This window comes from Vespula pensylvanica, chromosome 2 (assembly GCF_014466175.1).
Source record: "Vespula pensylvanica isolate Volc-1 chromosome 2, ASM1446617v1, whole genome shotgun sequence".
Lineage (NCBI taxonomy): Eukaryota > Metazoa > Arthropoda > Insecta > Hymenoptera > Vespidae > Vespula > Vespula pensylvanica.
The window spans coordinates 18,728,391-18,743,941 of NC_057686.1; the positions used below are offsets into that span (position 1 = coordinate 18,728,391).

At 35.5% G+C, this 15,551-nt stretch overlaps 1 protein-coding gene across 9 annotated transcripts; it reads left to right on the forward strand.

Moving 5' to 3' along the window:
* The first annotated feature begins 3,742 nt into the window (after nt 1–3,742).
* Nucleotides 3,743–15,521, forward strand: LOC122637927 (antichymotrypsin-2-like). 9 transcript variants are annotated; one of them, XM_043830457.1, is made up of 9 exons: nt 3,743–3,899; nt 5,644–5,762; nt 5,849–6,028; nt 6,137–6,347; nt 6,427–6,641; nt 6,724–6,909; nt 6,982–7,117; nt 13,593–13,762; nt 15,259–15,396. In XM_043830457.1, the coding sequence occupies exons 1-8, from the start codon at nt 3,875–3,877 to the stop codon at nt 13,742–13,744; spliced, it is 1,224 nt and encodes a 407-aa protein (XP_043686392.1). In that variant the 5' UTR covers nt 3,743–3,874; the 3' UTR covers nt 13,745–13,762; nt 15,259–15,396. The 9 variants fall into 9 exon arrangements, with proteins under 9 accessions (XP_043686392.1, XP_043686393.1, XP_043686388.1 ...); XM_043830458.1 differs by lacking the exon at nt 15,259–15,396 and adding an exon at nt 14,056–14,186; XM_043830453.1 differs by lacking the exon at nt 13,593–13,762 and having other exon boundaries at nt 15,259–15,521.
* Nucleotides 15,522–15,551: the final 30 nt, after the last annotated feature.

A 15,551-nucleotide genomic window follows, 5' to 3' on the forward strand; every position in this document is an offset into this window, starting at 1 on the left:
GACGTACGTACCGACGTACGTATCGACGCGCGTACCGACGCGCGTACCGACGCGCGTGCCGATCCACGTACCGACGCTCCTACCGACGCACGTACCGATGCACGTGCCGACGCACGTGCCGATCCACGTACCGACGCTCCTACCGATCCTCGTATCGATATAGCGGAGAGAGAGAAATTTAAAGATCCAGATCGACAACCACAGGGTTACATAATACCTAGTCGAATGTGTCCGCCACAGGAACCATCTTGTTGTTTCATTAAAATGCAGGTTAATGCGCGTTAACTATTAGAAGACGATCTAGCTTCCAGCAACGTTTATTCGTTTGACGTTTCAAAAGAAATTTTCTTGTGAATCAGTCTTATCTCACGACAGGATCCTTGTGCTCCTTGCTGTTGCGAAACGAAACCTGCTCCTTGTCCACCTTATCACGAAGAGCCTCGAGAACCCATTTGCGGCTGTGATCTGTGTAAAAAGGGATATCCTAATGATAAGTGTTGCGATCATAGAGAAGAATTTCGGAGGGCAACCTTTTCACCGAGACATTTCGAAAAGGCTTGACAAGAGGAGAGGACAGTTTGAATTTTTTAGCATATATGTATGCATCCTCCGCGCATTAGTCATATTTAAAAGTAAAATTTACAACATTTGTACTCTTTTCGTAGGAATCAAAGGATAGGAGGAGAATACGCGTAGACGGTATCGTTGCTTATCTATTTCATGGAATGTACCTTATCATTCATTAAAAATCGTATTAATCTTTTAGTGGTCACACGTTTAATAACGACGATAATTAACGATAATAATGAAACATTTTTTCTGACATAATATCTATTTGGATCGAATCTTTATACAAGATAAAGTCTAATTGTGAGTAAGAACTGCCAATATATTTTTTTTAACCCAATTACTCTTACTCGAACTCTACTCCAATGCCGAAGAAGAAAAGGATTCCAATACGATAATACATATATAAGATATAAGATTCTAGTTACGTTTATACGTTAGAATGGTAAGAGACTATCGGAAATGTTATTCGTCGTCGAACAACCGTTGAAAAATCGCGGAAGGTTAAATTTAGGTATTTATTTCCATTGGCTTGAAATACCTTCCAAAGCAAGTAATCTTATCGAAGAGCATGCGTCGATGATACGAATTCGTTGGATTTTCCAGTCAGTTTCGTGCGCGATATATAATCGTTTAATACGCCTCTTTAACTCGAACGGTAATTCTTCTTTTTGGTGAGTTATTTAATACGCGGCCATTGAAATAATTATCGAAAAATCAATCGTATCGAAATCTTTATATTGCGTTTAATAAAATGACGCAATTCGAACGATTTATATTGTATCACGTCGATGTGCGCAATCTTAAAATCAAGACGAACCAAGTGAAAATCACTAAAAACACTCGATACCCATTTTTTTTTTTTTTTTTTTTTTTTTTATCGAGATTTAGATCCACGGATATGGATGTGGTAATATCCGAGAAAAATCTCAATTTTTGACGTAGAACGTACAGGAAACCTATAGTCTTCTCTTATCGCTACGAAATATAATCGTCACGGCGAACTCTTGGATTTATTTTTAAAAAAGTCGACGAAATATCTTTTCTTTTTTATAAGTTCAAATATAAAACCGAATGTAATTAACAACGACATAAACTATTATCGTGTCTCGCTTTCGAGCTAATCAAATTCTTTTCTTCTGACGATAAATCGTCGGATAACGTGTGTTTACGTAATACTTAGAAACAACGTCGAATCTTAAACTCGACGTCGATCGTCACTAACATTTTAACCATATCCCATCGATGTTTTCAATTTCGCGCTTTTCGAATATTAATCCAATTTCGAGGATCGATTCTAGCGACGTCCTCGACGTATCGATGCGTCGCTTTAACCAACGCCTGAGATCCTGTCGCCTTTTACCATTGGTATATACAGTGACTCGTGAGCATTGTTGGTCTTATATATGGATACGGTAGAAAAAATTATTGTTTTCTCGTTAGTGTGTGCCTTCCACGATTATACTTATATTTAAGAAGAAATTTCAAGTGCTCGTCTGGGTAAATATTCTCCTATTATACCTTACTTTCGAATTCAAATAAATAAGTATTATCGATAAATAAAGTATTATCGTCGAGGCAAGATCTCGTAACGATCCATGGGTGACACATGGGCGCATGCGTTGCTGCGAAAGCATGGTATGGGCGTTGTCGGTTCCTCGTCAAATGGTATGATTCTTCTTAAGAGAAAACGAGAATAGCAATGGTAATAAGATGTGGCAACGGGTGGGGGACACTCTCAAGGTCATTGATGAATTCTCCTCGCTATTCTTTTTCATGGGACAACACGCATGCCCGTATTTCTTGCTAGAATTCTTACCGGCTTTGGCGGTCGTGCATGTTTGTACGCGCGTTCATGCGTCTTATTTAAACGATTATCTTGTTTCGTATCGCAACCATGTACCTGCCAGCTCTATACCACGCCGCGTATTCCCTTATCTACCATCGCTACGATCACACTTTTTCGTCGTGTTTTATCCAAAATTTTTTCTAACGCTCTTCTTTTTTCTTATTCTCAATATCTATTATCGTCCGACACGTCTTTTAACAAAAGCAAAATGATATTGTTTCGAACGTTCTATTAAATGTATATTTTTTATAGATGAGATCGTTTGAGATAGTCAGATGTCGAATCGATCGAGCGATATTTCTTAAAACGAACAAAAATCTCTCTCTCTCCCCTCTCTCTGTCTCTCTCTCTCTCTCTCCTCTTCCTCCTCAATCTGGATAATTCTGTACGTATAAGCATGCGATCGATCAAAAGACAAGAATCAATTTCATCGACCACTCAATGTTATCTCACTTCAAATTCTATATCGATCGTATATCTTATTCTTTTAACTTTACAAAGATATAATCGTACGCATCGATGATTTACAATTTTTCCACATAAGCTTAAACTTGTTGACAAAACTCGCAACGGCAAACTCCGATAAAAAGATTTCGATCGAAAGGTAGTCAATTTGACAAAAAAAAAAAAAAAAAAAGAAAGTAAAACGTATTGCGTCTTAAATATTATATCTTCTGCGTCAATCTTCGCGTTATTAAGTAACAACATAGAAAATGTAGTAAAAAAATATTAGAATAGATAGAATTTTTCCATTTAAAATCTTTAAATACGAACTTGAAATTCTTTTGACGCGATAAAGAAGAGAGAAAAAAAAAAGAAAATTTCTTGAAAAAGAGAGGTAATCTGTTGGCGTCATATCGTCATTACGATATTATTGATATCGTAACTTCCACGGATAATCTACCTGCTTTTTTTACAATTTTTAAACTATGATAATTAATGATCTCGGATAATGAGAAATATGAACGAGTATTCTTGTAGTCGAACGGAGAATGGATCATTAGACGAATTCGTTGAAATATATGTAATGTGTGTTGTGAATCGATCGATCGAAGGGAGTCTCGAAGAAAAGAGGTAAAGATCTGTCATTGATCTCTCATTGATCTCTCGTTGATCTTTTATCGATCTCTCACTGATCTCTCATTGATCTGATCTGATTCGATTATTACATTTGACAGCCATGCGCGCTCGTCGATCGGATATAACGGAGATTCAAAACAGATTCAAACAGATTATATCTGGCGCGCTTATCTTTTCATCTTTTTGTCGTTCGAACAACGCGATTGGCTATTCGTACTCGAAATCGGTGCTTCGAGTTTGATCTTCGCGTAGCTTCTATGGCGGCGTCGATTCCGTCATCGGGAGTCTCTTGGCGGATCCTCGGGCAACACTCTTTTATATAACCGTACCGAGTACTCGTTTCTTAGTCAACGTTCGGCATTCGAAACGAGACGATCGATGAAACCGATCAACATGTATACACGTGAGTAGGAGTCTTATAGACTTTTTTAAATATGAATCTCTCCTAAAATCGAATATGCCCTTCGATATACCACTTCGAACTTTGACTTTGAGCCGTGTTTCGAATTTTAAAAGACGTGTATAACTTACGAGCCGAGCTTCTCAATGTCGTGTCATTGGGCACTTCGAGGACGTTTCAATTATACGTCTTCCGATCGGAATAACATATTATCGATAATGATTTCTAGTTAGGATCCTACGTCAACACGGATCATTAGTATTTAAGAGTGAACGTTGATTGTACCGCATTGATTTGTTATCATCCGCAATCCTCTTAATTAGCTTTCTCTATTACGCGAAATTCGATGAAGACATTTACTCTGTATATTTCATTTTACGCTTAATTATAACGATACGTCATTTATTTATTGCTTTTATATACACACTTCATGTAATTCTATTTAATTTTCTTTCGAATTCACGCACGCACGCACACATATGTATCTATATTGTCGTAACGAGCGAACGTGTTCGTGGGCACGATCCTTTTCATTCATGAATCAATTTGAACGAATGTAGTACGTTTTTTCTTGATACATGTTTGTACACATCGAACGAATACATAGCATTTGTTGACGCTTTACTATTCTCCTCTTTGCTCTGTCATATTTTTCTTCTTTTCGAGTAAGTAAATTAAAATTCAAAATATTATACATCGAAATATAAAGAGAGCGTAGAAATTTTGGATTTGTAGAAATCATACGCGGGAAGAGATTACGGACGATTGATTCATCGTTAAGTCGACGATCGTATGTATGTACGTATATACGTAGACGCAAGTAATTTACTTAAATACGCGTCATCGTCTTGTTTCTTTAGAGTTATTAAGACTTGTAAGAGAGAGCACGTTACGGCATTTATTATTTATTATGCTAGAATCTCTTGCCCCTCCTCGCTCCGACGCGATGGGTTTTCCCGATGAGACTCGGGAAATATTGGATAGTGTTATGTACACACATTCTTATGCATATACGTATTTTGTACATTGTCCTTTTGCACATTTTATTTCGATTAGATTCGCTTTAATTTTTTTTTTCCTTTTCTTCGCGTATATGCGAAAAATAACATTCGTCGTACTCGATACGACGAACTTATCGTAATGTAAGATTTTTCAATCCTATCGATAACTCATAATTGTGCATTCGTATACGTATAAGGGATGCCGATCGTTTCGTCAATTTTTATCATCCCCGAATTTTCTATCGACGCGGTAACGAAATAAATTACAATATCATTTCTACAGTATTCTATAATTATATTTTATTTATCTTTTCATTTAACCTTCCTCGCTAGCTATTTAATGTGACCTTAATCAGAAAATAGAGATAATTCCTTTCGAAGCTCGAAAAGATCGTGCTCGTACCGAACGATCTTGACCTTATTTTCATGTAGCACTTTATTCTCGATTACGTCTTATCTGCCGTTCTTTTTCTTTTCCTTTGGTTTTTTTTTTTTTTTTCATTTCATTCTTCTCGCGGTAAAATTTGTTCGTTGAAACATTATGCGTTAAACGTTTAAGATCGAATCTGTTAACTCTACGATAAAATTATGTTAGGTCGTCCAAGAACATATCTATGTACGTACATAAACGTTCGTAGCGTAGATTATAGACAAATTATTATAAGTAATTGATTAAAGTTGCGCCATCGAGGTAATCTCATTTGATCGAAAGAAAATGTAATCAAATATGAACGAATCGTTTCCAGTACAAGGATTAGCCATTTTGGTAGTCTGCCTTGCAAGCAGCATGGCAGGGCCAACTGAAAACAGGGCCGTTCAGACTATCACCGATGGAAACAATCAATTCTCATCGTTATTTTTCCGAGTAAGAAATATAATTTTTTTCTTTTTCTTGGAATAATTTATATTTTATTAATTGCACCTTCGCACACGTCTAACAAATGTCATTAGGAAGTTGGCAAGGGAAACAGTGGCAATCTGATCACGTCTCCTCTTAGCGCCTCGATTGCTCTTTCCATGGCTGCTTATGGCTCGCGCGGAGATACTGAGAAAGAATTCAAACAAGTTCTTCACCTTCCAGAGGAGTCCGTAGCCAGAAGTGGATATTCAAATCTCATCGGTACCCTTAATGTAAGATCTTTTTACCTCGTTTCTACTTTTATTAATCTTTTCTTTTTTTTTTTTTCTATTTAAGATTATAATTTTGATCTAATTTTTTATTCGAAACTACACCCGTAGAACGTCAAAGACGTAGAACTTCGTCTCGCCAACAAAATATTCATTAACAAGCAATTCACGGTAAAACCGAGCTTCCAAGAATTGACTCAATCTGCCTTTTTATCGACATCGGAAAATTTGGACTTTTCTCAAAATCTCCAAGCTGCCGGTACCATCAATCAGTGGGTCGAGGAACAAACCAATAAACGCATCAAAGATCTTATTAAACCGGGTTAGTTTAATTTTAATCTTCCATTCTCTCCCCCTTCTTTATCGCACTTCTAACAGGTCTATGTTTATTTCAATTAAAGATAAAATAAATGGTGCTACCGCCATGGTGCTCGTCAATGCTGTATACTTCAAGGGCAACTGGAAAACCAAATTTGATCCCAAATTTACTAAAAACGAACCTTTCCACGTCACCAAGAACGAAGTTATAAACGTACCCACCATGTACATGTCTGGAAAGTTTAGATACGCTGAACTTGCCGAATTGAACGCAAAGTTACTCGAGCTTCCATACAAAGTAATTTGGCGCGTGCACGTTGATGCTAAATTTTACGATTAACTGACAAAATAATTTCTTAAATCAATTCTTATTTATTCAGGGCGAAGAATTCAGCATGGTCATCATCATGCCAAACGATATCGACGGATTGCCTCAACTCGAAGAGAAATTGCCCCAACATGATATCGGCGAACTTCTCAAGAAGGCATATAAAACCGAGGTTATGCTGCATCTGCCTAAATTCAAGATCGAAAGCACTCTCAATCTCAATGGACATCTTCAAAACGTGCGTATTAGACGTTGCGTACAAAAAGGTGACATACATATAATATCAAAACATTATAATCTTTTTGTTCAGTTGGGAATAAAGGAGGCCTTTAGCCAAAGTGCTAACTTCAAAGGTATTTCTGACGTTGAGCTCAAAATCTCCGACGTCGTACAAAAGGCTTTTATCGAAGTTAACGAGGAAGGTAGCGAAGCTGCGGGAGCAAGTGGTAAGTACTTACGAGCAAGTATGTAGCAAGTACTTACGTGCTGTTTGCTGTTTATATTGTATTTTAACGAAATGGAAGTGGACAAAGTCTATCGAGATGAATCGTCAACGATGACTTTGTCTCTTCTCTTATTTATTTTTTTTCTTTCGCTTTCACAAAGTTCTGAGAAACGATCTGTCGAAATTCACATTCGTCATTATTTAACGATTCATCGTCGCTGAAAGAAACGAACGAACGAACAATCGATTCTATATCCTTTTCTTTTGCTTATCGCATTCACTTTCTCAGAATTTCTTCGGTACCTATTAGGTATGGCGCGTATAACGTATCTATATGTGCTTCTACGTGTGAGAGCTCTGCGATTCTAAATGTTTTTAAATGTTAATGCATCCTGCAATCGTATTTGCAATATTTCATGTTTTCTTTCTTCTATCAAAGTGTGAGGTTTATCCTTTGAGCGTGTTTCTTGTACCGAACCGCGTCTTTTCCTTTCCTTTTGCTTTCTCTTTAAGAACTTTATCCGATCACTATCGCTCTCCTTAAATCGTATGTGTATTTCTTGATTCGTCAAACAACAGACAACGTTATATCTCGTCTCATTGTCGGATCGTATCTTGACGCGATAACGGTGAAGACCTTATTTTATCTTTACATTTTCCCGATCGAAGGAAAGTATCGTTCTCTCGACGTTTTATCGAGGAGAATCCCTGATAAATTCCTGAGTAACTCTTTACTCTAACTCGCGACTCGATCCCGTCGAAATGAAAACGAGTAAAGCAAAAGAGTTATAAGACGTCGTAGAAAGATTCGTCGTATCGATATTCATCAACGCGGATGCGAACTCTCGCAGGGCCTTTCCATATCGTCTATATGTAAATGATATATTTCATTTCGATATAACGCTTTTCTCTCTTTCACCCACATTATTTTTCTTCCATCCCATTTATTATTTACTTGAATCGGTCGAGTCTATAATACTCTGTTTCATTGATTCTTCTAACAGGTATCAGTATCAGGCCTCTTTCGAGCTCCTGGTCTCCACCGCAGCCGGTTCAATTCAATGTCGATCGACCGTTTCTGGCGATCATTAAATACGGAGATCTCGTCCTGTTCCAGGCGAAAATCAACTCGTAATCGTGACCTCCGTTCTGACGCAACAAAATTAGCACGCGGCTTTCTCCGTTTTTCCTTTTTTTCTCCCCGTTTTTAGATAATATCTACCCGACATGTGATACACGCATTTGTATGTATTTAGTGCCATGCATTTTCTAACGTGCTTTTCAATGCTTTTTATTTTGTTTTTGTTTTTTTTTTTAATTTTTTTATTTTTGTTCTGTTTTATTTTTGTTTTGTTTTCATATAAGTCATTTGTTTACACACACAAGTACATGCACGCGTATATACACATAGTTCTAAAAATAAGATGTCATTCTTTTTTTTTTTTCAAGCTTATCGGTCAATCGATAAGCGTCACATGTCGCGTAAGAATCTCACAAAGCGCGTTTCCCGTTTCAACAAGAGTACGTTTACGTCGGAGCTACTACAGAACCTTTAAGAGCGACGATATAAGCTGCTCACTGGTCGATTATTTAATAGTCGTAGTTCTCTGCTCGTTAATTTCGCTCTTATCGCCGTTTTAATAATTTGTCGTAGATATAATATAAACTTTAATTAATTGATTCAACGGGAGCGTATTCCTCGCGAAGCTGGCTCGATATGAATCATCGTTCATATATGTAGATAGACGCAAACCATCCAACTCTTGCAGTTCCCGCAGATCGCGTTTCGCTCTCTAAAATTTTTTAATTTTATCAATTCAAAAATTGTTCCTTCTTTCCTTTTTTCTAAGACAAAACTTGTCGTAGACGTCTATATATTTTAAAAATCTTTTTAGTATCTCGTGTAATTTATTGGCATAGATTCGTATGACGTACGACGTAGGAACGTACATTTATTTATACACACGCATAAACGAATAGTTTCAATAAAAAATACATTGTACAGCAAAATAATATTTTCTTTTGGGAGCGCGATCATTCCTAAATTAAATCTATAAACCAAGTAAAGTATATATAGAGAGTATCATTGGAATGAGGTAGATGCTGCTTCGAAGACATCGAGAGGTACGTATGTATGCATAAAGTGCTATAGAAAATGTCGGAGTATTCGTTAAAATTGTTGTCCGTTACATTCTTATCTGGTGATCAGCTTGACGTGACGTAACGCGTTCCTTTTTTGTGGTGTTGCTATCGGAAAAAAAAGCAAATTAATTTCGACGAATTCGCTGGAAGTGTCATCGTTCATGCTTTGTCGAAATGAATGATTTAGTTTTATCCAGGATAGTGTCGTCTCGATCAGTTTCTTTTATTTATGGATGGTGATGGATCGCATTAACTCAACTCGTTTCATCCTTTTAGTTCCGTTAAGGAACGCGTTAGAGCAAAATTTCATGTCTTTTCAGATGTTAATATCGGCGTTAAATCAGGACGTCCTAGACCTAAACCATTGATGAAAGCTGACAGACCATTCTTAGCTACGATAACGTACAAAGGCATACAACTGTTCGCTGCTCACATTACGGATCCGAGTGTTCATTAAAAATAACTAGAATAAATGATAGAGCTATTCTCGACGTATAACCGATAATAAATAAATCATTTAATATTCGAACTTAATCAAAAATTTTAATACATACATACATGTACGTATGCGACCCAAGTGTTATCCTCCGTGGAACGTTTTAAAATCTTGACGATAGTTACACTTACGTCAGTAGTTGAATGTCACTACTGTTACACGATGTCGCTATTGACGATCGTTCGGCAGTCATCGCTTTCTTCTTGATTTATTACGCTTGACAAAGTACTTACAATTAGTTGGTGTTTGATGGGTTATGTTTGATGGTTATTTATACGAATGTATATACAATAGTTAAGGACAATGCACTTTGAATTCTTCTTCGATGGTGACGGCTGGATTAACGAAGATTTTTTTCTTCCCTTGGTTCTTTAGTTATTAGGAAAACTGCAATACTGTTTCAGGTGTTCACATTGAAGAGAGACTAGGAACATCTACGGTCGATCCAGTCCACGTTGACAGGCCGTTCTTAGTTATGATACAGAGAGACAATGTTTCTTTGTTTATTGCTAAAGTTCAAAAGCCATGATACGAATGAATGCGCGTTGAACGATAATAAATACGAATGTATCGATAATACGAGCTGACGATCCTTTTAGAAGGAATCGTCGAAAGATTCGTTGAATCGATTTTTTTCATTATTTATTCATTCATTTCTTTTTACTATTATACATGTTTCTATGCGCTATGTTTAATTAACATTCCTCGTATTCTATTCACATCTCGTAGAACATCCTGTCACAGTCGAACTCATCTTTCGTTTCATTCTTTAAAATCCATAATTAAGATTTCGATGACTGTGTCGCTTTTTTGTTTCAACGTTGTCTCTCGGCTGGACGAATTATTCTCACGGCTATAAAAATCGATAACTTATTTTTGCTTTCGAATATCCAAACATATTTCTCTTAAAATATCCACTATGCTTGAAAACTCGTTCGCTTCAATTCTTTCTTATAAAGGTTCAATGTCATAATGAATAATTAATTTTACCCGTGATTGTTATAGATACAAAAATAGTAGGAGCATCTCACCCATTGTACAGGAAAACATTTAACGCGAATAGGTCTTTCCACTTTGAGATAAGGCGCAATGACATTGTCTTATTCGCTGGAAACGTAGGTGGGAGATTTGCCGGTCTCGGTGCCAGGTAGACACAGATGACAAAGATTATCCCAGCCCCCGCTCTTTTCAAGATAATTCTCTTTCTTCCTCTTTCTCTCGCGCACGCGCGAATCGTGTCGCAATAAGCACGGAAAGAGAAGCGCTCTGATATTGTATCGAGATTACGTAAAAATAAAACATGCTTGCAAAAGTGTTTGTTTACTATCAGAGATCGAATCGAGCAAAAGTTGCAAAACTAGGTATATCAACTCTATGAGAAAATTAGACATTTTATCGCAACGTTTTTTCGACCGCAACGACTTGTTTAAAAAGAGAAAAAAAAACGGAATATAAATCACTTATTCCATTGATAGTTACTAACCACATTTATCGCATATCTATTAATTCAATAAGTCAAACAAATCCATGATCGCGACGTTGCTCTTTCGGAGCGTAAAATTGAAGAAAAATTGAAGGATCATATCGAAATTCATTTGATAGGTTTCTATTTCTTTCGAACAGCGATTTGTTCGAGACTATCTTGCGTTCCATCGTCGAAAAATTTCCTGATGTTCTATCGCCCTTCGCCAAGCAAATTGTTAAGGCACGGTTTTACGGTAACGCAAAAAAAAGGGATGTCACGTCTTATCTTTACTATTAGACCGCATTCCCTAGCTATGTAGAAAAGAAAGTAATTTCTTTCGACGTCCTTTGCATTTATACATATGTTCGATGCTTAGAGACCATTCATCTCGTTCCGTTTTGTCATCGATAGGTGCGTCTGGGATGCGACGTTTAATTCGAAATGTGCGAAGCATTTGAAAACTTTTTCAACTACGTTTTATATGACTAACAATGGCTATTTTAGGTGGTATAGTGAGACCAGTGAGACCCGGTCTTCCAGTCAGGAGGGCTATATTCAAGGTGGACAGGCCTTTCCACTTTGTGATAAAATCCACTTACAACAATTTGTTGCTTTTCATTGGTACCGCGAGCGAACTTAAACCAGGAAAGAAATAGACATATTGTTCCATTCGAAAATTAATTGAAACATTCATCGAGTCTCTTTTTATGCTATCGAAGAGAATAAAAGAAAGGGAAATGAAATAAGCTGGCAATGGGTTTATAAATAAAAACAAAGAAAAAAAAAAGAGAGAGAAAAAAGAAAATACCATCCAGATTTTTCGATTCCCAATTACGATAATTTTAATTAATCATTCCTTTTTCTGTAAAATCGTTACGTTCGCATTACTAACTTATAAGATAATAGCTAAACTAATTGCTACTAAGTGCTTACTTTCACGAAATACCTCACGTAGACACTAACTTATGTGAACGCTTATCGTGCTGATTTTCACGAAATACCTCACGTAGACACTAACTTATGCGAATAAACTTTTAATACGATGAAACGTTGAAATCATCAATGTATCCAACGCAATAGCCTAAGGAATCTACAATCGAAATCTATTATTAGTTAGAACGCGATCAAGCGCCTCTGTAAGTACACTGCCGCAGGAGTACAATAAGAGTTGATACAAGAAACGGAAGAAATCGAGTCGAGTTTATCTATGAAACGTTATGAGATATAGATATACAAGTAAATTAATAACTAAATGTTAGCAGGTGAAACGTTCGTGTATTACAAATGGCGACAGAGTTATCATGTCGATCATCCCTTTCATTTGAGTATCGTTAAAACCGCGGATTCTCGAATAAACAATTATGTATTTTCACTGCACACGTGATCGATCCGTCAAATCAACTCTAAAACCAACTTCTCTGATAATGCCTTACCGAATAGAACATATATCCAATAGAGTATTAAATCGTACATTGCGTCATGTTTAAAATGCTTGTTACAAATGTCAACTTGAGGATAATAACTCGTATATTCTATTCTGCTGTAAAAGAGACCAAATCCTTCCGAAAACATTGAATCGAATAAATATTATAAGTGACAAATTACTGAAAATAAATCTTCGCAAGAAGAATCTATGTTTGTGATCGTCCTTTCGATTTGATCATCCAATAGATCCGAAAATCCTTTAGCGTTTTATCCTTATTTAAAAGAAAATCTATAATAATATGTGATAGCAATGATATCGTTATATAATGTATGATAGTGTAATAATGTCATTTGAAAATCATTCGGAAAAAAGAAGATTGTAGAGTGATAAAAATACTCGTATGTCTTTATGATCGATGATTAGTTACAACGTTCTTCGACAGTTTTCGACCCGCGCTTTTATTTTAACCGAAGACAATGTTTCGCGTAAGAACATTCTTTTCGTGTAAGCGTCATTAGGAGCAATCCGGAATATCAGAAAAATTCTCTTATAAAGAAAAATCTCGAGAACAATAAAAAAGAAACTTCGCTGAAAAGAAGAAAAAGAGCGATCTAAATGAATAACATGCCGTTCAGGGGCTGAACTAAACACGCTTAATGAAATCCATAAGGATTATCTCTTTTTTCAATCTTCTCTCGCTTCTTTGCGAAATTAAATTGAATACGCTCCTCTGATAATATTCTTTCAAACGAAAGGAATATTATCTCATATCAAAATTCAATATACTAATGTACAGATCCTCGATTTGACAAATTTTCCCAGTCAATTCTTTTTACCGCTGCACCGACACCTCACCAGCTTTTGTGATGGTCAAATTTTAATGAAAGATTGCAAAATCCAAGATTTCTATCGAAATTTCAATCGTGCCAATGAATAATTTGTTTCAGGAATATTTGTGGCATTAGCGAGTATACCGATCCAAGTAGACTTTATGATCGATCATCCATTTTTCTATAGTATCGTTCGTCTAGAAGATCGAAGAAACGATATGAACGTGACGCCATTATTCGAGGGACATATCACCGAACCTAAATCTTGATCTTCTAATATTATATAGGTACCTATAGAAGCTCTGAAATTATTTTTTACAAATGATTTTTTTATGAGATTAGAAATTAAATGAAAATTATTCATCGAATGATAATATTAAACCAAATATAAATATTAACATAATCACATGTGACTTTTTTCTTTTTTTCTTTTTTCTGTTGCGCATTTATCTTTTCGATCGATCATTCTTGACATCTCGTATACGTCTATGTATTTGCATTTGCACGTGTATCTTTACCTATTAACTAGATTAGTGAAAGTGTCAATATAAATGTGATTACATGTTTTCCTCCGACTCAGTTGCAGTGTTATTCGTGGAAAGTGCTCTGGTCTCCGAACTTGAATTTATCGTCGATCATCCATTTTTCTATGCTATCATCAAAGTAACCGGAAACGGTGGAAACGAATCCAATGATCCAATATCCTTATTCTTAGGTCGTGTCGCCGAGCCGAAGAATTAATGCTTGCAGCTATCTATATATCGATTACTCCAATTAGTTCGCGATTATGTAACCTATTAATAAAATAATGTATTCGCATTTACCCAATCTCAATTATTAAAATAGAAATTCACATTTTATATCTTTTTTTCTTTATATCATATATATATATCATATATATTCATATTTATAATTAAATAATAAATATAATTTTATACATACGGAATGGGATAAAAACTTTGTCCATCTATTTAATTTCTAATTCTATCTAATAATTTCCGTTATATGTAATAATATGGAAAAATGTTATATACAAAATTTGAGTTATACGGAGGGTAGCAAAATATGATGTAAATACTTTTTACGCGGAGATTTTAAGCTTGACATGTGCTGCGTTAATAAGTTCTGAGGTCATAGGATATGCTCGCGATTCAGCAATAAAAATATTGCAATGTTGCATGAATACAAATTATCACCACTTTGAACATCTGTAAAAAGAGTTTATTTTACTATTACATTTAACCTTGAATGACCTTTAATGTTAGAACGCTGATATCGTGACAACAGCAACTATCAGACAATGACAAAAAAGAATATAGTATTCCATTAAAAAAAAAAAAAAAAAAAAAGAGAGATTACCTTGAAATCTCTTCTTGAAGTCTTCACTTGCATAAAAAATATTTACATCGCAATTATTATGCTCCCTTTCATATCATTCAAGCTTTGTATGTAACATTTTTTCATACTTTAGAAATAACCAAGATATTTCGTCGCGGGACAAAAGTTTTTGTCCTACTCTGTGTGTGTGCGTGCATTTGTATTTGTTTTGTATCTATATTCGTATGTGCACACAACCACATATACATATGTATGTCTCTTCAAACTCATTGCATGAAATCAAATTATACTTGCCACATCTCTCAATGTTTTGGCACTCGATTATCTGTGGATATATAGATCGCGCTTTCACTCATAGTTATATCGTTCATTTAATTGATAATTGATTTATATAAAATTAATATAGTTTTAATCTATTTACTATGATCATATAATTCTGTTGCAGGAGTGGTCATAGCTACATTTAGTTTAGTCATACCTATGACATTTAAGGTCGATCGTCCATTTTACTACAGCATCATAAAGAAAATGTCGGCGGCAAATCAAACCAAACAGAAAGCCATCATCTCTTTATTTACCGGTCATCTAGCAAACCCTAATAATTGATTGATTTTATTAATGAAATTTATCTAAAACATCTCAAAGTTCTTTGTAAACACATGTACAGATAAGGCTTGAAGAAACATAAATAAAAAAAAACTCTTATAAAGAAGCGAATGCATAGTAGAAAATTATTTA